We start from the raw sequence: 26,114 nt of genomic DNA on the forward strand, positions 1-26,114 counted from the left end.
GCAACACTTGCTTCTCTCAACCTGGTATATTTTGTTTAACCAAAACTTAGACTAGAGATGACATGAGATAAAGAAAGACTCCTAGCAATAAATTCCTTGATAGAATGCTACATAGTTCTATAACCATTCACGAAATAATTTTCTGCAGTAACACATGATGACGTAAGCAAATAACGCAGAACTGTTCATATGGTTTGTTCCTCTTTTTCTTCAAAATCAGGTTAAATTTATATAACCAAGTCTTCTACTAACCTAATGTAGCATTTGTAAAGAGAACAGCTGTTAAAAAAGTCCATCTTCAAAGCTTTTAAAACATTAGCTACTATTTATGTAGCTGAAATATACTAAAGTATGTTTCTTAAGTTTGTTTCTTCTGTGCATTAGATAAACATTTCCCTTTATCAAGCAGTCAGACAATTTTGTAAGAGATATAATGAGTCAACACAAAGACCCATCTAGTCCCTTCAACTGTTTACAAAAATGGTCAGTCAGGTTTTTCTATAGGAAAAAAAAAAGCAGAATACCTTCTGTTTGCTTTCAACCATAAGCAGCATAATAACTTTGAAAGATTGTATCATGCCATGTTTATTAGACCTTTATGTCAAATTGTGCAGTCTCTCATATGGCAAGATAAAATTTACTTCTTAAGACTACAGTGAGAAAATGCCTTCAGAAAAGTGTAAGTGCAATATCGGATGCTATTCCTAAATTTTTATTTTATTTTTAATTTTACCTTGATTGGCAGCCTCTCCTTTATACCTATGCACAAGCATAATTAGAACTAGAATATTTTTATAGCAATTATTTACCTCCACTGAAGAAATATATAAAGAAGAATAAGATAAGAAAACGTTAGTGCCACTAAACTCAGTTCTAGCAAAATCTCTTCTGAAATAACACGTCTTATCATGGTCAAATACATTTTATAAATATAAACTCCCACAAGATGCAGCAGTGAAAGGCCGCTAAAATGAGTAGGGGACTAGGACATATACTCGAAGACAGGAGACTCAAGAAATTTGTCTAGTCTAACTAAAAGGAAGCTGAAAAGAGGTAAGACACCACCTACAAACACACTGGAAGTAAACATTAGGGAAGCTTTTGAATTAGTATCCAAATGGTCATGAAGAACTTACTGAAATTAGTGTTCCTAGCAATAATGCTCAAAAGCAATCTTTCAATAGGAATATCAGAGCTATACAAGTCATTGCTTTTAAGATGCAGGTTATTATGTTTATGAAAATAATTACATAATACTCCATGCCTGGAACTAATCTGTTTGCTGTCAGTCTTAACATTCTCTTTGCCTCTGACAAAAAAAAATTGAAGAGCTTTCTGTCCACCTGAAGAGCTAAAATGAGCTAAAGCAGGGTCAGAGGAATGGGAGGAAGGAAGTGATGAAGGGATAGAGAGTTAAGAAAGCTTTTTAACTTGTAAACTAAATAAATATGTTTGAAAGAGTACTACAGTTACAACCATTGTATGTTAAAAAGTAAAACAAGAAATCGTCAGAAGCTTTATCACTTAGTACCTGCTGTTGTAATTCTTGTTGATAAGATAATGTTGCCTCTTTGGAAGGCTTTGTTTTTTCTTCAGAAAATACTCCTATGCTTCTTTGTCTGTCTCCTGTATTCCTCTGTCCAATGTTACTTCTGAATTAGAAAACCACACATATAAAAAGGAAAACATCATAGGGTCTGGAGGGGAGGAATTAAAAAAAAAAAAGAATCCCTGCCTGAAATATTTAAGAGCTGTTGTTTTCCACAGCCTGGTAGTTCATAATCTCAAACATTTTCATAAATCCATATAAAAATAGCATTTCACTGAATTATTGTTTAGATAGAAATTCTTAATTAGAAGTTTGAAGAGTTGTCTTTAACATACTTTATTTCAAAGGCATATCCATTGTCAGCAAAATAATCCCAACGTGAAAAGCGTATCAATACAGATAAATACAAAGAATATGAGTACAGATAATACTTACACAGATCGCTCTACTGGGGCTTGGCTTAAAGGAGGATCCAGATTAGGTGTGGATTGCATTCCCATCATACCTGTACCATCTACCCAGTAAAAATTACTATTGTAAATTTTGAATGCTCAGATGCAAACATTTGCCATTACTTAAAAGAACAGAGCTCACTGCTCAAACTCTGACTGCAGAATTACAAACAGGACTCTCAACTTCTATAACAAACTTAGCTATTCCTTAATGCCCTCTATAGCAAGAAATACAATGCCAAGATACAACACCAAGGTACAAATCTGTTTCTTAAATTCAACTAAATCCCTTTAAAATTTACAAATGTCTTGATTTACATATTCTACAATGAACTAACAAAAAGTAGTAACTCACTTAATGTAACACTTGTTCTCATGCTTTCTAAATGTGTCCTCTATTGTGAGGAAAGCCCCATTGCCTCCTGCAGAAATGCAGTATATTTGGCATCTGTACTCTTACTGAAACAGGACCTGCAGCACTCTGCCACTGCAGGGCTTGAAATTACTGTGCATACTACTGCTTGTGTTCAAGACAGTAAGAGATACATCTCTAAAACAATTTCACACTTTCAAATTTTAAGCACTATCAATATTCCATTTTGTGACAACAAGTTTTAAGACAACATAACTCTCATATGTGAATTTTAAGTATTAATTTCTTTAATACTCTAAACTGTAAGCCATTTTACCCTAGAGGTTATATTGATAGAAGGGTTAAAAAAACCCAACCAGCCAAACACCAAAATAGAACACACGAAAAAACCCAAACCACACCAAACAAAACCCCCCAAAACTTCTGTGAGTTAAAACTGTGGTCTGAAAGTAAGAGTACAAAGAAAAGGTAAAAAAGGTGCCTAGAACTTTAAAAAAAAAAAAATTAAAAAAATATATAATCAATCTTTCTTAAACCAAAAGCTATTACATTTCAAGACAGGGAGAAATTTACACTGGAGAAAAAAAAAAAATCTAAAAACTTTTGCTCTTAAATCTCTAGCATTCCTGAAATTTCCCAGCAGATACAAATCTCATTCAAATCAACCAGTAAAGTGTTATTATTGCAAGATTTTTTCCTCCTTTGTTTTAAATGAAGGTAGCACAACAACTTTTTAAAAGTATTTCTGTTTTTTCCTCTAAAAAAGCAAAAAAAGAAATTATGATTGATTAATGATGATCAAATATGGTTTAAGCAGTTTTAGGAAATAATGTTTTGATTATCAAAACCATAAAGAAAATTATCTGGGAGGAGTAATGGCTAAGTAGCTGAGACTAGAGCTTGTTCAAGCAATGAACAAGATTTCTGGAAGCCATAGCCTCTCTTGCAGTTGGAGAAAACTACTTCATTCAAAACCAGTACTGAAAAAAAGCCCACTTTTCATTCAATACACATCTTCGAAATGGGTTTAAACTGCTGTTGCTAGTTCTACATTATTAATCATTTAACTAGATTAAAAGCAGTCATCTGAATCACACTAACAACCAATCCACCTAAAATCATCGACTTACAATATGCAAGATTGGGATCCAAAGGATTCCTAACCCCGTAAAAGTAATATGCGTCATCATAAGGCGTTTTATAGTTGTCTGTCAAAACTGGTGGTGGAGGAGGTGGCATCGGTGCAAGCCTTAAAGAAAAAAGGAATGCAATTTTTTGTTTTGTTGTACAACTGAGAAGAGAGATCATCAAAAGAAGAAAGAAAGAAAAAGAGAGAGAGAGAATTCACTATAGGAAAACTCTAGATTTAGCTCAGCCCAAGACCTCTCATTAGTGCCATGCACGAACAAGATACAGTAAGCCTCAGCAGGAAATTAACCTTCCCTTAGGGAGTAGTACACGAACCCATGCTATTCCAGAGATCTAAAGAACATAAAACAAGCACACCTTCTTTACCTGGTTCAGTTAATGATACTTACTGGTTACATCAGTAACAGTAAATAAAACAAGACAAGGATTAGTCTCTGGTCAAAGGGTAAGTGGCACAGCACAACTTTAGCCACATGCCTAAAGCTCCTTTCTCTCTCCCAAAACAGTTTAGTGCCAACCACAGTGTCTAGTGGAAGCTGTCCTTCCCTACACTGCATTCCTGAGCTTAGCCCTGGGAGGTCGCTCAATTGATTGGGGCAAAACTCATGCCATACCAGCCTTCTAACAATATGGACACTGCTGGGCATGTGCCCCAAGTACACGCCCAAGCATCCTTGCAACACCGTTCAATATTACAGCCACGGACATCATTTCTGCATCATGACTCTTATCCTACACAAACATCCATTAAGTAGTAATAACATGCTTAGCACCAAGCTTATTTTAACATGCAAAATGAACATGATGGTGAAGCACCTGGGCGCTGCTATTTCACCAAGAGTGCTGGCTAGCCCCCTGTGAAAGTCTTCATTCACTGGAGAGGCTGAAGTGATGGGCACCGGAGTTTGGAAAGCCACCCTAGGTCTTTCAGGAGGTACTTTCTCTTCAGAAGTTCTTGCTGTCAAGCCAAACTGCTTCAATCTATTTGGCTGAAGGATGGGGGGAAAAATAGGAAAAGAGAAAAAAAAAAAAAAGCAGGTATGTTGTTATTACTAGGAAATATTCTGAACCTCCATTTAGGCTGTGTTAAACACTTCCCTGGGTCCCACCTAGCTTTTCAGATTTCTAGGAACTGCATTTTTTTTCTCCTAAGGGATTACTGGAAATCTAATATTACAAGGAAATCCAGCACGTTTACCACAGATTTACAAAATCCAGCCTCTGTGGCAGGTTTCAGGAAGTATATGGTTCTAGTTATTACACAGGGGAAAAAAAAAAAGTATTTACACGGTTGTCTGTAGTACAGGTTATCTACAGCCACCAATTTCTTACACTGACAGTATTATCATATTATGCATAGGAAAAGTTTCTAAAATACAGCACACACACCCCCACCTCCCCCCACCCCCCAAAACCGAAAATAGCTCATAATCACCAAAACAGAAACAAACACGCACTGATACTTTTTCCAATAAGCATTTCCTTGCAATACAACACACACACACCCACCTCCCCCCACCCCCCAAAACCGAAAATAGCTCATAATCAGTAAAAACAGAAACAAACACGCACTGATACTTTTTCCAATAAGCATTTCCTTGCAATACTATTATTTCATTTTTTGGGTTCCTTTGATTTTATTAGCTTTTGCAACCACAACAATTTAAAAAAAAAAAAACACACAAAATTTTATGAAGTATCAGATGTTTATTGATAACTGGCAGCCTCAGAAAAAAGTCAAAGCCAACATGCAAGTAATGCAAAAGCATGCAAGTCAGTTAGTTTCAAAACTATCCTATCACACCCAGAAAGCCCTTATAGCAGCTGCTATGCAGAATTATTTTAATGTTTGTTTAAATGAGTCAATATAATAGAAGACCAGAAAAAATTCATACATTGTATAAGTAAAACAGATTTTGTTTCTGAATTTGCTGGTCTTAACATTATAGTGCTTCAATTAACATGCATTCAGAGAAAGAAATACCAGCAACCAGCTAAATATTAAATATCTAACAGCAAACCATATACCCTACATACGGAAGTATTTCAGCAAAATATTAAATTTTTACCTCCTCATCACTTAGCTGCAAGACAGTATACACAAAGCAATTAGTACTCACCAATCATTAACTATAGCATTAAGATTAAAATTCTCAGAATCTACTAGACATGAATGTTTGTTTATAACATTTAACTTCAAATGTCTAGATGTGAATACAAAATTAGATAATAGATATGAGCTACAGCAATTGAAAATTACAAAGCAGTCTACAGACTTTTTTTTTTAACTTGTCTTTTCAAGTCCAGTGTCTTGAGCAGGAGAACATTTAAAACAGCCCTTCTCACCAAAAAGTTTGATATGAAATGTTCCCAAAGTGCCCCGGATTTCAGCTCTGTAGCTAATTTCAGATGTGACTATGGTACTCAGTTCATCCTAGGGATTGTTTTCTTTTCAACAAGCAGTATATACAACAGTCTACATTTATAGATTCTTAATCAGGCATTGCTATTTAACCAACCTGTAATTAATCAAGAAATCCACCTAATTAGAATCCCTCCCCAAGATGCAATTTAAAGCTAACAGTGACTGCTGCTTAATGAACGTAGCAATTCTACTTAATTGAAGGCTTTCATCTAAATTAATGGGTTTAAAACATTACACATGCCCTGGACTTGCTGTGGATATAATTTTGTTCCTACAACAGGCACTTTTCAGTCTCTGATGCAGAGGCGTACAGTATATATAGTGTTTCAGCACAGCATTCTTCTGCCTAGTCAGCTTTGATTAGGCAAAACTGTTTACACTGACCTTACAGCCTCCTGTGCCAAAAGAGCTAGCATCCTCTGCCCAGTTTTTCCTCTTTTCCTGCCTGGCTCCCAGCTGTACACTCCATCCCTCTCCCTTTCACCATCTGAATCCCTGATTAGCAAACTGACCTCTCTAAGCCAACTAAAGCAGCAAAAAAGATTCAGATTTTTGCCATCTAACCAAGCTGAATCAGTTCACAAAAGGGATCAAACAAACACCACAGATACTTTAAACAGAGAGGGCAAGGGACAGGCAGCCAGACCACTTATCAGTGTTGTCCCTCCCCATTTAGGAGTAAGAATTTTGATTCAGCTTCACTGCTTATGTATATGCATTCTCAGTCTCCTTACAGCTATTAATTCATCTTCATTTTCTAGAAAACAAGAGCTCCTTTCACCTCTGCTGACCTCTCCAGAAATGGCACAAGTTTCTTTTAGGCTACAACACAGAAAACAGCACCGTTGATAATTTAAATTGGTAACCAGTTAAATTAATAATCAGTTTATTCTTGCTTGAGAAAGTTACCCATCCTACATCTGCAACAGTGGACCTCTACTGCACCTAAGATGCAATAGCTTCAGGCACTTAGCAAACACACATGCATGCAAATCATACTAGTTCTGTGACAATCAGTCTGCTACTAATGTTACTAGTGCTGACAATCTACTTCTTCATATATGCTAATGAAAATTCTTAGTACAGTGATCACCTTACTAAGGAAGTGGAGACAGTAGTAACTCTGCATTAACTCTTAGAAGCAACACATTACTAAACATCTTGCTTTTTACAAAATCCTATAAAAATGCTTGTAATCCTGAACACTACATTTGACAGTTTAAAAAAGAATTACAAATTTTAAATTAAAAATTGCTACAATGAGATCAACTCAGCTGCAAAACAACTGGATTTTTTTTTTAATTGAAAAAGAGCAAAAACTTTCTACAGCATACTTTACATTCCTGAAGAAAGGTTAGTAATGTGTGCATGTACAGGCTACCACTGGACACTAAGTATTTTTTCCATGATACCCACTGCTTGTACAAAATTTCCACTTGGTCACAGCAAAAGAAAATGTTCGACAGCTTCCATGAAAATATTTTCCTCTTAAGCTGAAAGCATGTGTAATGAGTTACAGCCTTATCATCCTTGGCTTCAATTTTATTCTATGCTAACACCCTATTAGAAAAAAATACAACATTTATCATTCTGTAAGAGCCCTACAGAGTTTTGTGACTGAGCAACCACAGTGCACATGTAATAAAAAAAACAGTCTATGCAGGTGAAAGAAAATCCAAGTTCCTTACCTTCTTTTCTGGGTCTCGAGCTCCAGAAGCAGCAACTGAGAGATCAAGTTCCTTTTCACTGTTTTTGTTTTAAAAAAGAAAAAAAAAAAGGATCAAATCAGAAAGCAGTAAAAACTATACTCATTCTTTCAAAGCACAGACCTCACAAGTCCAAGTTAAAATAACTCTGAAAATACAGGCTAACAGAAGACACGATTCCACTTGATTTCTTCTGGAGTCAGGGAAGAAGAATACTGTATATTACTTGTAAATAAACAGAACTCTCAAGAAGTATCTGGCTACCATCGATTCTACCTAATAAAAATCCAACTACCATAAAAGGACAAACCACCACATTGCTTTTTACTACAATGTTTCAGGACATTTCTTAAAAATTGATCTTTATTCATATTACAGCAAGAAGTTTATTATAAGCATATTGAAATGAATGATTCAGAAGTACAGCAATAAGTACTATATTGTAATTTCAGGGCTTGTTCAGCATGTACAATTTTTCACCACAGTGAAACCGTCAATAGTAACTTATTCTTAATTCTTTATTCCTTCAGTAATATCACTGTGCATTTTTTTGAATCCATACTATCATTCAGCAGGCAGCTACTAATAGGTTAGCAAGATATTTATATTTCATTATTCTGCATTAGCCAGATGGTCAAGTGCTTTGAAAGTGAAAGGTTACTTGCCTAAATTGGAGGACAAAACAAGATTATTTTTCAACTTTGCAAAGTAATTAGACACTCCTCTACCAGCAAAAAAGATAAGGGAAAAGAAGCTCTAACTCAAGTTAAGAAACTAAAAATAATTTTTTAAAAATGAAAAAAATCTGGGTTTCCCTTTGTTCCGTTCAAAGCTGGTGAATTTGTTTATTAAAAACTAAAGCCTTCATGCCAATGAGTTTAATTGGATTAAATACTACCTAGCTATCTGGAATTCCTTAGTTATGAAAATTATTCTTACCACATTGAATTCATGAAATTCCTTTAAATTTCAGCCACTATCTTTAAAAAATATAGTAACTTTCCATTACCGTCTTTTATTTCGCTGTTGCTCAGCCATCTGTTCTATTAGTTCTTGCCTGTATTTCTCTTTTTTCCTTTGGAGAAGTTCTCGGTCCTGACCACCTAATGGAAATGACCACACATTTGCGTAAATGCTCCACAAAATACACAAAAGGTACTGGACAAAACCACCGCATTTCAGTCAATTTAAAACATGAAACACAGCAGAGCATACGATCTGGGAATGTGCATAAGAACACTGGATCTTTACTGGCTAAAAAAAATAAATCTAGTTTTAATATGCAGTTTGTTTGGAGTATGATGATCAAAATTACTAATATTTTCATTACTATCTTCCTCGTTTGCCTGGTTTGTATAGTCAGGAAGCTACAAATTGCAAAGCTATGTGATACAACAGCAGCTAAAAAAGTCACTTAAATTTTATATTTTTTTCCCTCATGCTCAGCTAAGGAAGATATGCTATGGCACTCCAAAATTATGAGGCACTGCTCTGGATAAAAATGAAAGTTAAAACTGAAGAAAGTCAAATACACAGGGAGGAAAGCAAATTGCTCCACTTTCAGGATGGTTCCCATGACTACTAGGAATTAGCAAAGTATTGGCAGATATGTATATGTAGAAGGAAACAGTGATAAAATCTCACATGGATTTTAAGGAACCCAAAAAACTTTCAACTTGTGGTAGTTCCCCCACAAATAGTGTGGCATCTTCTATTATTTTAAAAACAAAACAAAAAAAAACATCATCACCAATTTCTATATAGTTTGACTATCAGACACAAGAACTCCTAACATATTTTCATACACAAAGCCACAAATACAAAGTGAAGTAGACCTGAACAACAAAGTGAAGGAAGCTGCAAAGAAATTAAAACAAAAAACAACAAAAACCCATGATGCATGACTGACTGATTTTTTTATTCCAGTATTGTGCTGGGACTGTAAAGTGACCAATATGTGCAAGATGACCTCATGGTTTCTGATTTTTGGGGAGTTTGAAATCACCTCTCATTTCCAAACATTTCAAGTTTTAATTTACTTAATCTTTATACAACATAGTTAATGATATTCTTCTCCTAACCAGGACTGCTAGGAATACAGATTCACAACTTCACGTACTCAAGTTATTACAAATGAGATGTCTGAACATATCAGAGAGACTGATCATTACAACACCACTGTTCTAATGCTGCCTTTAAACAGTTTCAGAAAATTGACCTGCCACATATAGCACTGAAGATCAGGTAAGTTCAAACGTAAAAATAAATAGAAGTTATTCTGACAACTGTTAGTCAATTTTTCCACAATTCAAACCTAGCTTGCTTTCAAAGGCTCCCATCTGAAGAACTACTACAGTTATTTTATTCTTGCCTTATAATTTTCTGAATTTAGCTAGGAATGCTATGTTTTCAACAGTATTGCTCTCTACTACACTCAATAATAATGTTCCCTGCTAAATTTTATGGCTACATTTAAGCAGTAAGATATGATCAGAATCATTTGTTGCACAAGGTTGTGAACAGTACCATTTCCCATATTTCTGCAATTAAAATTCAATACCAAATTGTGTCTTTAACAATACAGAGTTTAGTATTTCTCCTATACCTCATTTCATAAAAAAACCTTAAAAATGTATCTGGGCCTTAAACTGTTAATGAAATCTAAGAAGAAACTTGGGCTCATCAAAATTAATTCGAAAGACCTGTTACATTAAGGGGAAAAAGGAACATGTTTTTCTTTTTTTCCTCTATGTAAATAATATTTATTTACCAGTCTTGGGGACAACTAGCACAAAGAGAAAGCTAATTTTTCTAGTTTTAAATTATTCCCAAAGAAAGGCTAACTCTGTGTCATTAGTTAGGTTTTTATACATACCAAGAACAAGGCCTGTTGCATACGGCACTTCAGCTGCAGACTTGGCCTGTTCGTTAGATGAAGAACTAATTTGTACCTGATTTCTGAAAAGACAAAAAAGAAAATGGAAAGATCAAACTTGAGAATTTACTTGCAGTCTGCATGAAACATGATAGATGCGCTTAAATCACTATGTGATACATTTATGACAAACAGCTTTCCTAAAATCCAAAGAAATACCACAAGCAAAAGAAGAAACCGCCTGACAAAAAAGCTTTTCTCACAGTTACTGTTTGCCTGCGGTTTCTGAAGCTATCAGAAACATTGACTCAGTAGAGCACTTCAACTATGTTGACAGACTGAGTGGTCCCAGTCAAGAGTGCTCTGCTTCTGCCTCATCCACTTAAATGACTTCAGGACTTGCAAAACCAAGACAAGAGGAAAAAAGGAATTTTAAAACTACTATCAAAAAAGGATTCCACGTTATTCTATTTATTAGAAGTCTTCAGTTGGAGAACAGGTGATGTATTGTTTCAAAAAGAAAACAGGCATGCAAGCTACAATAGCTGTTCTCAAAGAAAACATGTTTTTCTTGTTCTACTGTATCCTAGCTGTAGCCATTTCAGACAACTTACTAGGGATTTTAAACAAACGTTTCCCTTTCACCATGATTTTGTAGTGCAATTATCAGAAAAATACACTATATACCACACCTAGAATTTCCAGTTCTTGAGATCTGCTGCACACATGCTCTCTCCTTTAATTCATCTTCATAATCTGCAGGTAGATCTCTTACTATTCCATCCAGACAGGGCCTTAAAGAAATAGAAAATATTCAGCTATGCTGCCCAAAAACATCCAATCTGAAATGGAAGGTCCAGCAGTTTTGTCCAAATGGATCCTCAGCCTGATTGCACACTGGATGGCAGAAACAGTTCTGAAAATATCACACAAAATTTCTAGAAATAATTCACTTTGCTACTATTGTCAAGGCAGCTCTCTGTCTAGAGTTTGAATTCCCAAGCCTGCTTTCATGCAGCCTTTATCTGTTGAGCCTGGTTAAGAGTTTTGAGAGCTGAAGAGCATTCAGCATTCACGCTGCATTAATTGAAACAGATCTTGCTGCTTTTAATCCCCAGGAGCCAAAGTCTGCAACAGATTTCGGCACACAGCTATTGGGCAAATCTGGTGAAACAGTTAACTCAAGCTACAAAAAGCTTCTTTAATAACAACCTACCCTTCACTATGCACCTGATAACATTTAAAAGAGAGAGGTGACTTTTGATTAAGATAAAAGACAGGCAACATGGTGAATACAAAAATTCAGGAGCTAAAAATTGAATCATCTACAAATGAAGTGAAGTAATATAATTGAAACTTCAAATAATTCCAAAGATACCAAAAATTTTATGGACACAAGGAGCTTCTCCTGAAAAGATCTGGGGTAGTTGAATTTACAGGCTTTTCTTGCCTTGCAAATTAACTACTCTGTAATGAAGACTTTGAGTTATCTTGAGAAAAAAAGGCAAGAATAGCTATTCAATGAAAAATAAAGTACCCAACAGATGCTAACAAAGTTATATACTTTCCAGAGCTGGACAGAGCCATGGACTTCCTATTAAGCAAACCAAAAAAAAAACTAGATAAACACAGGGGAAAAAAAAAATTCTTATTTTTTATGTAAAAAGAATCTGCCCACCTCTGTAATTTAAATAAAAGCCAATAATCAAAGGCAAAAGGATGCAAGCAGATTATTAAACATTGATTTGGCATCTTAACAACCCACAAGAACAACATGAAAGAACGACATCCATCCTCTTGGCAGAACATGACCTTCTTTCACAATCAAGATCATCTTTTTGATAATGATCAATCTGCTACTTACAAGGCTGGTCACATAAAACAAACACAGTCAGGAAACAGAAAGCCTAGTCCACAGCATGATGAAAGGATGCAGGGAAGAAGCAAAGAAACGAACCTTTGGATTCAAGAGGCAACCTTTTTTGTAAAATGCAGCAAGCTTAGCATGGCAGGCCCAGACATGTTGACCCAATTCAATCAAGAAGCTGCTATAGCCTGTTTATAGGACAGTCCTCACTGCTGGGGATGGACTACGGCATTCCACTCATAAGAACCAAAACATTTTGCACTTCCTCTCACTTTGCTGTCACCATTTCTATTTGCTGAAATAGGCCACAGTCCTCATGCTTCCGTCAAAACAGAAACCTCTCTGAAAAGTCCCATTACAAACACCTGCCTCTCCAAACTAATAAAGCCCATTTAAAAACATAAAAACTTCAGTATAGCAAATAAAAATATTCCTCCTCATGAATTTAGTTTCTGTCATGAATCAGATGTGTTCTGGAAAAGTTGACTTCGCTTGAAATGTAGAAAAAAAAATGCTATCTCTTCAGAAGCTGCACTGTCAGTAACTAATAGTTGTGTTTCTCCTGCTTGAAGAAAGACTGAATATAGTTCATAAAAGGTTAAGTGGAGCTCCTTGCAATGGAGAAAAAAAGTACTAGATTACAAAGCATATTTAATTTTTAAAAAAATAATGAAAAGTTATTTTCAATAAAAATTCAGCAAAGTAAAAAATACACACCAAAAAAACCCAGACCTTAATTGTATATACAAATTTAAGTTCAGGCAATTCAGGTGATGGTCCAGTAACTTCTTTTAAGAAGATAAACCAAGTTTGCCAATAACAAAGATAAGACTTTCTTCTGTACTTTCTTTTAAAAAAAAAAAACCTGGAACTAAAACTATTTCAGAAGCCTCTCCAAATAAGCAATGAATTCCCTAGTGACATATTGGTCACAGATATTTATGTAAGCACCGTCTGTGTTCTCTGGAATAACTAAGAACTAGTATTCTTCTATTCAACATGACACTGTCTGCTGTTGGTTCAGATACCATCAATGCTGATACTTTACATATATAGTTCTGTATATATTCTTTGAGAAACAAAGTAAACCCTCAAACTTTATCAAATGGTCATTTTTATTTAAATATTAGACTCCGTGTCCAATTGCATTAGACAGTGGCAAACAGCTACTTAGTAAAAAGAGGACATTCATCCTTCTGGGTGTTAGTTAACATAGAGCATTAACGCTGCTGTTAGTCTCAAAAACGTGGACATTTTGGTTATCTTTGTTAGACACCAAGTCAAGCTTCCAGCATTTTTCTTTCTGAAAAGTTGCAGGCCAAGATGACCCTACTCTAAAATCTCCTTTGCTCATTTCTACCAATATTACACTACAGGGTGGAACAATTTTTCTATTTTGCATTCTCTTCTCTGAATCTCATTCAGCAGAAAAAGGGCAATCTTGTTTCTGCTATCTATTTAACCACTGTTTCCATTTGCTAGTCTTTTTCAGAAACATTGAATGAATAAAGACATACTTCTAGAAGGACATCTGAACATACAATCTGAAACTCTGAAATAACCTATTTATTTAATCTGCATCTCCCAAGTGCTTCCAGACATTTCATTTTCTCCATAGTTACTTAATTCCTTTATGATTTTTTTTTAAAGGCTAAGAAAGAATATCAAAAGCTATTTTTGTAGAGAAGTGTTTTTAACTCTATTGGCATTTGAAACCAGAAAAGATGCATGACTTCATTCAATTTAGAAAACACTTTTGCAGTAGAAGAGCATTTTAGGGTTTGTTTTTCCCAGTTATTAATGTGCAGTGTTACCCAGAAAATTATCCCTGTAAACAATGACTCAAAAGATCATTTAACCAGTCCACCAGCAATTAACAACAAAACATGATCATAATATTTAACACTGTTGAGAGTGGTACAATTTGCCTTCTGTTTTTTCTAGAAGTGTTAATTCTAGAAGGAAAAAAAAAAAAAAAGGGCGTTATTTTGCCTAACAAGGGAAAGACAGTGGTGTTTTCTTCACCGAAGCAACTGCAGTAAAATAATTCTGGCAACAGGCTTAACACAAAGGCAAAAAAAAAAAAAAAAAAGGCATCTACAACACTCATGTTCCCAAGATCTGTAAAGTGAACAAATGAACACTCTTCAAGCACCTTTTTAAAATTTATTTACAAGAAACTTTACTGCTTTATTTCATTTGAATTTAGCTGTATAAAACACATCTGTTTCAAGTTTGGTACTATTTCACACCACAACCTATCTGTTTTTGAAAGCAGCTGATTCTTGCAATGGAATAACTGAAGGTGGCCAGACTGCCAAATCCTGAATGATGGGGAAGGTTATGCTGCGCTTTTTTTTTCCCCTTATTTTCCTCCTTTAAATTAATGAGCTAGAAGAGAAAGATTAACAATTTATGTCAAAGTAACCAAACTAATTTATCAGTTAATACAGTAAAGACTATTTAATAATGAACAGTACACAATATCAGTTTTCCTCCTGAATGATTTCTCTAAAACACCCTTTTGTTTGTTTTGGGTTTTCTTAAATGTTTCTTCAAATCGTGTAGTTATTATTGAGATTAGCACCTATTAACACCATCAGGATTTGGTTCAACTATGCATATGTTTGAAGTCTGCTATTTAGCAAGACACTCAGTAAAAGAAGATGATTTTTTAAAAATATATTTTTACATTTCTAACATGTAGTGGCATGCACCAAAAATTGAAGCTCAAAACAGTTTTGGTATCTGAATTGAAAATTGATTTCTTAGTCTGTAACAGTTATAGCAAAATATATGTAATCTTGGGTTCCCAGCACAGGGGTTTGCTTTCAAATACTATTCATGTTTTCTGGCAAACTACTCTTCATAAAAATGAATTGTGGCTTCTTTTTCTGGGGTAATTTCTCTAGTATCCTTGGTTTGCCATAATATATAAAATGCTCCTTCATGTATGATATGTAGTCTTAGAGACTGGTCCAGTTTTACAATATTTTTAAGAAAAAATATATTTTTTAGAAAAAATATTGCAAAGTTCCTTTTTAAAGTAAGTACAAAAATCCTCCTTTGACATGTGAATCTTGTCTAATTTTCAATGAGAGCAAACCATGGCTGTCAACATGCAACTACAGAAATAAAGGAGAAAATGGAATTAAGAATACCTTTCAGCATAAAAAACCCGGGGAGTTTTTCTGTCATAAGCGCTTTCACATCTAAATCTAGGGTCCATTTCTTCACTTGTCTCAGGATCATAGTCCATTCTGTAGTATCTTCTACCAAAATCACGATCCTCATCAAGTCTGTAATGCTTCCTGATAGGAATTACAGATTGGCTAGCAAATCCACGATGTCTTCGATTGGGAACATCCAAATCTTCATCAAGTCTTTTATTTAGTAGTCGACTTCTTAATTCAACCTCATCACCTAACCTATGATACCTATCTTCCTCCAGCCATCTCTTATTTAGCAGCTCTTCATAACCATCTGTAGAAGTAAAGGCATCCTTCTTGGGACGTTCTGCACTTGTATTACAGGGCTGTACTTCTGTATGTAGTTCTGGCTGGAGCCTGGTCACAGCAAAAGGTTTTTTGTTCCTGTCCATATCATTCTGTTTAATGAAAAAAAAAATATTAGAAGATCTGAATATAAACAAATCACATTGAGCTAAAACGTGGTTTTGTATTTCCTCAAATAATTCCTAAACAGGTACCGGAGAAAAGGTAGGAGGTGAGCAAGAAAAATACTTCAAGGAGAGCTTAAAAGCTAGGGATTTTTTTTTTTCTTGAGAAAAAAAAAAAGTACTCTTTCTCTTATCTAATATTTTTCAGAAGAATGGCTATCCATCTTGGACGGGCCTTTTATGAACTCCAATTTGACCTTCAGATTCAGAGGTGCAAAGAATCAAAAAAACACTTTGAACTTTATACCTCATCAAGAGACTAGGTATCTTTACTCTATCCAGATTCAGGCAAGTCTGTAATACTTCTTACCTATGAGCACAACCTTTTAACCTGACCATTTCTTAATCTATTTCTTTGCTCTCTGGGAGGTGTCACTACGAGAAAGGATAGTTTAGTGGACAAAAACTAACCCTATGACACACTGGACCAGTGTTCAATACACAGTTCTAGCAAACAACATCGTTTTGGACAAATCCTGCAGTATTTCTGTGCACTAATCTTTCATCTGTGGAATAAAGATAACGTAACTCATACTTTAGAAAATGTAATGAAAAATAAAGACACAAATGACACCAAACTGGGAAAAGGAATCAATATATTAGAGGGTATGACTGCCACTCAGAAGGGTCTTGACAAACTGGAGAAATATGCTGACAAAAAGCTCATAAAGATCAACAAAGGCAAATGCAAAATTCTGCATCTGAGACAGAATAATGCCACGTACCAGTACAGGCTAGGCACTGACCATCTAGAAAGCAGTTTTGCAGAAAAAGGCCTGGGTTAGTGGTGGGCAACTAGTTGAATATGAATCAGCAGAGCACCCTTGCAGTGATGACAGCCAACCACACTCTGGGCTGCATTAGCAAGAGTGTCATCAGCAGGTCAAGGGAAGTGATTCTTCTCCTCTGCTCAGTATTTATTCAGTATTCAGGTTCTGGTGTAGCATGCCCAGTTTCCTCCCCTCCTCATGGATACTCATGAACTGGAAAAAGTGCAGAGGATGGCTACTGAGATGGTTAAGGCACTTGAGATCATAAAGGAGAAGCTGACAGGGCTGGGTTTGTTCAGCCTGTGAAAAGGAGGGTATGTATGGGGTCAGGAGGAACTAGTAATTGCAGTCTCTACATAACAGGTAGTTACAGAGATGCCAGAATCATGGTTTTCAAAGAACCAACAGTCACAGGTTGCAGCAAAGGAAATTCTGATGGGATACAGAGGGAAAGAAGTTCAGATCAAGCAGTTAAAGCAGTGGAACAGGTTGCCAGAGGAACTGTAGATTCTCCATCCTTCTGAAACTCAACCGGATAAGGCCTGACCAACCTGATCTAACTGTGAAGTTAAGCCTGCTCTGAGCAGGGGATTGTACTACATGACTTCCAGAGGTTCCTTGTAACTGACATTTATCCTATGATTATATAAACTTTTGGATCGAACTTTTGAGGTCACATATGTTAATTATGAAACCCATTCATTTGACTCTCACTCCAAGTCAAATATCCCTCAGAGATGGAAGAACCTCAACAAATCCTCACCAGGAATTTTTCCTGTTTGTTCCTTTAAGACAGCAAAATTGTTTCTACACAAAAATAATAAAAATATAACATAAAGGTCCAATGGGATGACAAACAAAGCAGAAAAAAAAAAACCTTGACTCCATAAATAGATTTGATTAGATAGGTCAGCTGAGGAAACATAAATGCCCAAACATGTACAAAATCTTTACAGATTTATAGAGCTACACAATAACTTTTAGAGATTTATCAGTTACACAAACACAAGCTGCATTTTTTCCACGTATTTCCTCGGAATCACCGTTACGTAACACTCCAACCCTTGAAGAAGCCAGTAAGAATCAGATATTGAATTCCAAGATCTAAAGGATGCCTGAAACTGCTTTATAGTTGTCTTCACAGATTAAAAGAGTTTTCAACTATATGACACTCCCATGCACTTGGATGAAAATATGTTTCTCATAAGAAAACAATCTTTCTGGAGACAGACAAGAAACATTCTTCTAGATAGAACTTATAAATACATGGGTACTTGCACTTGCCAACTGCTATAAGACAGACAATTAACTTTCAGCTGTTGTGAGTACAAATACAAGTCCCTTCACAGAACGACCTAGCTCTCACACTACTGTACACTTAACAATTTCCATACTAAAAGTGGAAGGCCTTCTTAAAATCAAACCTGCATTAGATGAGAGTTCCAAATTACTGCAGTCCATTACTAAACTAAGGCAACAATATTTAAAAAATAAAATTTACCCATTCTACACAAGATTTTATAATTAACAAGCAGTAGAGAGGCTTTCTCAGACAATATATTGCTTCCAGATTACTAAAACAAAGTGTTTCACAACAATGCTAATTAGACCTAAAAATCCACTATTGACTGTTGTACTGGTTTTGGCTGGGATAGAATTAAATTTCTTCATAGTAGCTTGTACCGGGCTATGTTTTAGATTTGTAATGAAAACAGTGTTGATAACACAGTGATATTTTAGTTACTGCCGAACAGTGTTAACACAACATCAAGGGCTTTTCTGCTTCTCACGCTGCCCCACCACGAGTAGGCTGGGGGTGCACAAGAAGCTGGGAGGGGACACAGCTGGGACAGCTGATCCCAGCTGACCAAAGGCATATCCCATACCATATGACATCAAGCTCAGCAATAAAAGCTGGGGGTAGAAGGAGGAAGGCGTTCGGGGTTATGACATTTGTCTTCCCAAGAAATCGTTAATGCGTGATGGAGCCCTGCTTTCCTGGAGATGGCTGAACACTTGCCTGCCGGTGGGAAGTAGTGAATTAATTCCTGATTTTGCTTTGCTTTCATGTGCAGCTTTTGCTTTACCTATTAAACTATCTTTAACTCAACCTATGAGTTTTCTCACTTTTACCCTTCTGATTCTCTTCCCCATCCCACCAGGGAGGGTAGGGAGTGAGCAAGTGGCTGCGTGGTGCTTAGCTGCCTACCGCCACACAAATCAAAGGCCTCAGCTCAGAATCTGAGTTCAGTTATACACGTGTCTAGCTCACTTTCAGTAGTAAAGACTTTTTTTTAATTCACAAATGCACAGCACCATATACTGGACAGCTGCCTGCTCTTGCCTTGCTTTCTCATAAATTGGACACAGACTGAGGAAAAAGCAGCTACAAATAAAAGTTAAGGAAGACTGTGTGGAGCTCAACATTTTGTCCAAAGAGACAGCTTTTTTGGCCACCTCTTTTACCACCAAGAACAATCCAGGGACTTGCTTCAGACACATAGAAGAATGAAAGCATCGTTCTACCAGATAGACATGACTGAAGTAGGAATCAAGCACTGTACTGTACGACTCATAACCACGACTTGCTAGATATATCAATAAAACTGTGGCCTAATTGAACAATGTTCTTCTCTTACTTTGTCTTACTCTGTATGTCTTAGTCAATGGTAAAACAATTGACAAGATCATTTATGTTGTTCTTTGTATCAGCTTCAATAAAACTGTATTACCTCTGTGTTTTTCTTCCCTAATCTCCTTAGCCTTTCATTCCATTCTTCTTTATCCCTGAGATATTGATTGTACTCCTTGTTTCTTTCAAGCCGTAGTTTCTCCTAAAACAGGCATTGAAAAGGTCATCATAATTTTGCATTTTTGAGTAGCTGTTAACTTCATAGAACTGCAGTATTACATGAATACATGCGAGCTGCGTGTTTGCCCTCCCACTTCTTTGTGATGTACAAATAGGACTTGAATTGCTTTGAGGTTTTTGTTCATTCTTGAATAGTACTTTCTCTTGATCTGAAATCTGTAAGTAGAAGTCAGCTTCTTGGGCATGAAGTCTAGTCCCCAGTAACACTACTGTATATCAAGTTCCATCTTAAAACCAGCTAGGTTTCCTCCTGTTAAATAGATTCCAAAATTGTTCCAAAGCCTCACTCCTTTGACAATTAGAAATCACCTTCTAATTTCCAATCTGAATGTATTTACAGATGATTTTTTAAACATACTTTTTTTTGTGCTAAGGTTAGTTGTGACTTGCCCCACTCATAATTAAAACGGGATGACAAATACATATATAGGCAAGATGTGTCAATTATAGCTTAGCACATAACTTGAACTGTCAAATTAAAATGAGCAGTTAAGCTGACTGCAAAAAAAGTCAAAGTGCAAAGAATGCAAGGAAAACTAAGAAAAACATGATCTATTCACCTTGTCCTAGCTACTTTTGCAAGGTGACAGCATTTATAACCACCTTGCTCAGGTCTAAAAATAAGCAGGAATTGTACATCAATAGCCTAATAATATAATATGAAATACAAAAGTCTCCAGGTAAAGCAAACTAATTTGCATTACTTCCTGATATTAGTATGTAATGTTTAGAGCATGGGACATCTCTTACACTACCTCATTCCAAACATCATATAAATGAAAAAAAGATAATTATATTACAATATTAGGAATCACGCTCTTCTCCACTGCAGTATTTTCCAATAAAAAAGCAAAAGGTATTAAAAAATTCTGAACGTTATATATAAATTTACTTTCCCATGAACAAATTTCAAACAAAAATAATTTATACCTCAATCACCATGGAAATACCAGCTTAGTAACAGTTTTGAAAATGAGACCAATGCTCCCCAAAACCTTGGGTTTTTTCCCCAAAATTTGTGTCTATAAGTTTTGTGACAGTGACAATATAAAACTTGCAGACAGCTATGAAAGTTGCCTGAGGGGTATTTTCCAAAGCTGAGAAACTAGCATTGCCTTTTAACAGGTGGAAAAACACTCAGCAGAAAATTCAATATGCTGTGTGACTGCACATTTTACCTAACAGAGGAAACCAAAATGCAATGTTAACCTCTAATCATTATCTGTCCAGAGGCTAACCGTTTAGCAGGGCACAGTGTGACATCTTCTGGCAGCTTTTAGGTTCTGCAATAGCAATAAATAGATGGGTAAAAAGGATACAATCCACTTGTACAGAAAACGTCAAGGAATGTTGAGCTGCTATGACATAAAACCAACAACAATCAGACATTTTCCCTGTTCAGATAAATCTAATTTCCACAGAATTAATCAAAGATACTTTACCTTTGATTATGTGTACTGTTTCAGCACACATAATCGCAAGGATTAACACAAAATTCACAAGAACTTGAAGCTAACATAAACACAGCACAAATGCATGCTGCCACTGAGAAGGAGTCCTTTCCCCTTCCTGGGCATTTCATTCTTACTGCTTCACCTTTTTTTTTTTTTTTAACACTAGCATAATTTGGAGTTTGGGGCTTTTTCAGAACAGCAGTTTTCACTTATTTGAGTTCTCACCCGGCTCCTCATATGGCCAAACATTATTGCCAGCACAAGAGAGGCAGAAAGCATAAGTAAGCACAGCAAGAGCAAGACTAAAACACATTTCATAGCAGAAGTCTTGTGCCAGATTACAATAACAGCGTAGCCCCAAATACAGAGCAACAATCCAACTCCAAGGCAACATAGGTTAAAAAAAACCAAAACCAAATAAACCCCCAGGAGTGCAACAGTCCAGTCCTCCTCCAGCGACAGTTTCTCTTTCTGCCTTGCATCTACACTGGGGTTTGACCAATCCTAACAAGCAACCAGTGGTGTTCGTTGAGTCAGCAAAAATATTTGCGAAATTACAATGTTTCTGCTGATTCAACTTCCTGGATCAATTTACAAGCAAACACAAGAAAGGAACTGGGAATAGAAGGCCAACAGTGAGGGCAGGAAGAGAGGTGATTTAGGCTTTCACAGAATCATACTATGAATCAGAGGAATGGATCAGAGGTTAAGAAAATCCACATATGCATGTTGCATCTTCATATTCTAACCTCCATGAATCTTCAATAGTAGAGAGACTGTTATGGCTGGTATCTTTCTCCAACATACAAAAGCAAACCATAAACTTGTAAGAAACCTCAGGGAGATCAAAGGGGCTAAATGCAGAGAGAGAGAACATGTACTCCTTCAACAAAGCCAAGTGCCAAGTCCTACACCTGGGTCACAACAACCCCATGCAACACTACAGGCTTGGGGAAGAGTCACTGGAAAGCTGCCTGGTGGAAAAGAACCTGGGAGTGTTGATCAACAGCCGGCTGAATATGAGCCAGCAGTGTGCCCAGGTGGCCAAGAAGGCCAACAGCATCCTGGCTTGTATCAGAAATAGTGTGGCCAGCAGGACGAGGGAAGTGATTGTACTTTTGTACTCAGTACTGGTAAGGCCGCACCTGGAATACTGTGTTCGTTTGGGGCCTCTCACTACAAGACAGACATTGAGTTGCTGCAGCGTGTCGAGAGAAGGGCAATGAAGCTGGTGAGGGGTCTGGAGCACAAGTCTGATGAGGAGCGGCTGCGAGAACTGGGGTTGCTCAGTCTGGAGAAGAAGAGGCTCAGGTGAGACCTTATTGCTTTCTACAAGACTACTTGAAAGGAGGCTGTAGAGAGGTGGGTGCTGGTCTCTTTTCCCAAGCGACAAGTGATAGAACAAGAGGAAATGGCCTTAAGTTGTGCCAGGGGAGGTTTAGATTGGATGTTAGGAAAAATTTCTTTACTGAAAGGGTTGTCAGGCATTGGCACAGGCTGCCCAGGGAGGTGGTTGAGTCCCCATCCCTGGAGGTATTTAAAAGCCGTGTGGATGAGGTGCTTAGGGACATGGTTTAGTGGTGGACTTAGCAGTGTTAGGTTAATGGTTTGACTTGATGATATTAAAGGTCTTTTCCAACCTAAACGATTCTATGATTCCTTTCACAAAACACAATAGTATCTGTACTCTCAAAGAAAGACTGGAAATTGGGAAGATTCCTGTATCAACAGCAGGCAATAAGTGAAATACCAGATCAGCTTTTATTTAGATTCCTGGAATTATCTGTTCAAAAAAAGTCACATGAGCATAAGCAGGTAGGTTAAGTGTACACAATGACATCAAAACAAGTTGTGTACAGTAGAAAGCACACTTCCTTTAGTTCTGATCAGAACTGAAGAATATTAATGTAGAAAAAAACTACAAGCAAATATTTTTAAAATTATCCCCAGGCTGCAGTAAGAAGAGTAATAAATGAGAAAAGTATATATATAAAGAAAAACAATGTTCTTTATTAAATCAGTATTTATTGCTGAACAAAACCCAAGCATAACCACTAGAGCTTTTAAACACACCAAATGCCCTGCAGGTGTGAATTAGAACTAGCAAACCTTAAACTAGTATCAGTATAGAATTACACATCTAATTATCTAAAAATTAAGAGTACAGTTAACCTAGGATTAAAAATTAAAAAAACAACAAAATTTAAAGACTTTACTTTTCTGAAAATTATTCTAACAACCACGTCCAAAAATGTTCATCTGTAAACAGCGTAAAAAAAAAAAAAAACAACCAAATACAAAAACTTAAGTGGAAATAATTTTTCCACAACAGTTTAAACATCCAGGTTCATTTTCAAGTTATACACCACTTACTTAATTTCCTCCAGGTATTTACCTTGGCTGATCTTCGCTCATCAATAGGAAGAGATAATCCCTGAGTATATGGATCTACTTCACCAGTAGTCAGATAATTTTTCTACATTGAAAAAAAAATAATTCAATATATTTTAAAATATCAACTCTTACTTGATAGTTACTAGGAATTATATTTTCTGAAATAAATCTGATCAATTTAATGAAATGAAGACTGAAGACAACGTTCACATTCTGAAAATGTAGGCTGTTCTTGGAACACACAAATGAAATAAAAAAAATATCAAGGAATGAGGAAAGTAAAGGGCTTTGTCAAATTTTAACCTGAGTTTAAAAGTGTTTGTCACTTCTTCCCTGTTACACTATTTCACGAATTACGTAAATTAGTCTCTGTATATTAAAAAAATATTTTGATTCAAAAAAACCCCACCATTACTCAATTCTGCTATAAGCAAGTAGCATAAGCACAAGCATCTGTACAAGCATAACATGAAATTTCCTTACTTAAGATGAAAAATTGCTTTTTCTAATTGCAGAAAATGTATGTCTACCTCTTATTTTAAAAGATGGAATCCATGCACAGTTGCCACTCTGCATCTAAACACTACCTGTTTTCTATAATAGCAGTCCCCAAACTTTTCACATTAATGACCCATCACCAAATCTTGTAATTCCTTAGGGACCATCAGTCACTTTCAGAGCAGAACTTTCCACTGAAAACACTATGTTGTTGCTCCATATAGAATCCTGGGCCACAGCTTGGGAACTGGGCTGCACAGCAAGTCAAAGTATCAGTCTTTCAAGTCAAACACCAATGCTGGAACAGGTCCTTAGCTTCCAGGTCTAGGGGCTTCTTCATGCATCACTCATTTACTAAAAGCATCCCCAGGCCGTTCTCAGTCAATCACCTATAGTCTATAAATCTGATTATCTTTAATAAAAAGATCATCTATTTGTGTGGCATGGGTTCATGATGGGGATGGGTTAGATATGGTATTTCACTAGCATTGTTACCTTCCATTATCTATGTTGTAATGGAGCTTAAAAACTTAGAGGCATGTCAACAGGTAAGAGCTCTACCTGTTCCAGTACAAAACCACATCATTATGAATTATATCTTACAACTGCACATTAAAAGATTTAAGGCATTTAATAACCATGCAAATATTCAAGCACTGAGACAACTACATTAATAAGGAGAACCAAGTTATTTTTACTAGAAAAAGTAAATAAATTGTAATCCTCATTATTAATTAATTCTTTTCACACTTTGAACATCTGTAGAGATTACCTCTGATCTTAAAAAGGTATTTGCCAAAAATCAGCAGCTGTTATGGAAACTGCATTTTCTACATAAGTGAGACTAATCAAGTTATTAATCAAAATATTATCACTATGAGAGCTGCTACAAGTTGCACTATCTCTTTACATGGGCAAAAGAAATTAGAGATTGTTATCCTACCTCTTCCTCAGGCCTTACAAGCTTAATATAGATAACGCATACTACATTAAAAAAAAATTGTAAACCTACATTTGTAAAACTGAAGTTCAATTGAGAATAAAACACTAGAAGTTAATGTAAAAATTATATTATTTGGGTACTTTGATGAGAATTAAGTTTTAACACAATATTCTAACTTTGAAAATAATCTGAAGTTTAAGATTAAACAAGAAGCAACAATTATATAAGCATCATTTTGGTTAGAGGTTAAGAAGCCAGTTAATTCTGCTGTTGCTATTGTTATTCAGGAATTCTACTGCGTGCTTTATAGTTAATTTGTATTACATGCATGTTATTCAAAGCCCCAGAAAAACTAGTAAGTTGTGTTTCTATCATGTTACCTCCCGGTCCTTTAATGAAGTTGCTTAATCTGAACAACCTGGATGGACAGCATTGAATTTGAAAACTATACATACATGACAGTATAATGATATAAATAATTAATAATTACTGTAATTGAACAAAGCTTGCAAAAATGTGCCTCTGGTATTATTTTTTCCTCACAATACCTGTAATTCTTGCATTCTGGCCACTAGGTGCTGAATAACTCTAATAGCTCTACTGCTTTCCTAAGCACCACTGATGAGATTTCACAGTGACGCGGAAGAAAAAAGCCCTGACTCTGGTTCCGATTTTATTTCAGCTTTATAAAGTATGTATAACAAGAAAAATAAATAACCTGAACTCATAACATCTATGTAACTGATAAACCTTGAAGCAAATGTCTACTAAAAGAAAAACTTTTGTAGAGTCAGCATTAGACAGCAACAATAGCAATTGCAAAGGAAAAAAGAAATCAACAAGTGTTTTAAAATCTTATTAATGGAAAATAATAAATACAAGCAATCATTTTGCACAAGGTAAACAATGCTGTTAATCACAACTAATCACTACAGCATGCACAAACACACAAAGCACAAAAAAAGTAATGATTTTTTTCTAATTCTAAGAGCACAAAGCTTTCAAACAAAGCAAAAAGCGACTAATTTGAAGGGAAAAAAAAAACTGATATTGCAAGCACCCTACCTTTCTTTTTGCCTGTGAAATACCCTAAAAGTCAGGGAAAAGA

The 26,114-nt window shown here is 35.8% G+C and overlaps 1 protein-coding gene across 1 annotated transcript in view; it reads right to left on the reverse strand.

Moving 5' to 3' along the window:
• CSPP1 (centrosome and spindle pole associated protein 1) overlaps positions 1-26,114 on the reverse strand; it is a 67,448-nt gene that overhangs the window by 28,918 nt on the left and 12,416 nt on the right. The window contains exons 5-17 of the mRNA XM_059836166.1: positions 26,072-26,095; positions 23,567-23,647; positions 19,578-19,679; positions 15,558-16,003; positions 11,222-11,323; positions 10,530-10,612; positions 8,664-8,757; positions 7,637-7,694; positions 5,593-5,607; positions 4,340-4,512; positions 3,505-3,623; positions 1,985-2,063; positions 1,532-1,652 (exon numbers count right to left, since the gene is read on the reverse strand). Of these exons, the coding sequence (XP_059692149.1) occupies positions 1,532-1,652; positions 1,985-2,063; positions 3,505-3,623; positions 4,340-4,512; positions 5,593-5,607; positions 7,637-7,694; positions 8,664-8,757; positions 10,530-10,612; positions 11,222-11,323; positions 15,558-16,003; positions 19,578-19,679; positions 23,567-23,647; positions 26,072-26,095 (1,497 nt within the window). The remainder of the gene's footprint in view (positions 1-1,531; positions 1,653-1,984; positions 2,064-3,504; positions 3,624-4,339; positions 4,513-5,592; positions 5,608-7,636; positions 7,695-8,663; positions 8,758-10,529; positions 10,613-11,221; positions 11,324-15,557; positions 16,004-19,577; positions 19,680-23,566; positions 23,648-26,071; positions 26,096-26,114) is intronic.

This window comes from Gavia stellata, chromosome 3 (genome assembly GCF_030936135.1).
Source record: "Gavia stellata isolate bGavSte3 chromosome 3, bGavSte3.hap2, whole genome shotgun sequence".
In the NCBI taxonomy this organism is placed as follows: Eukaryota; Metazoa; Chordata; class Aves; order Gaviiformes; family Gaviidae; genus Gavia; species Gavia stellata.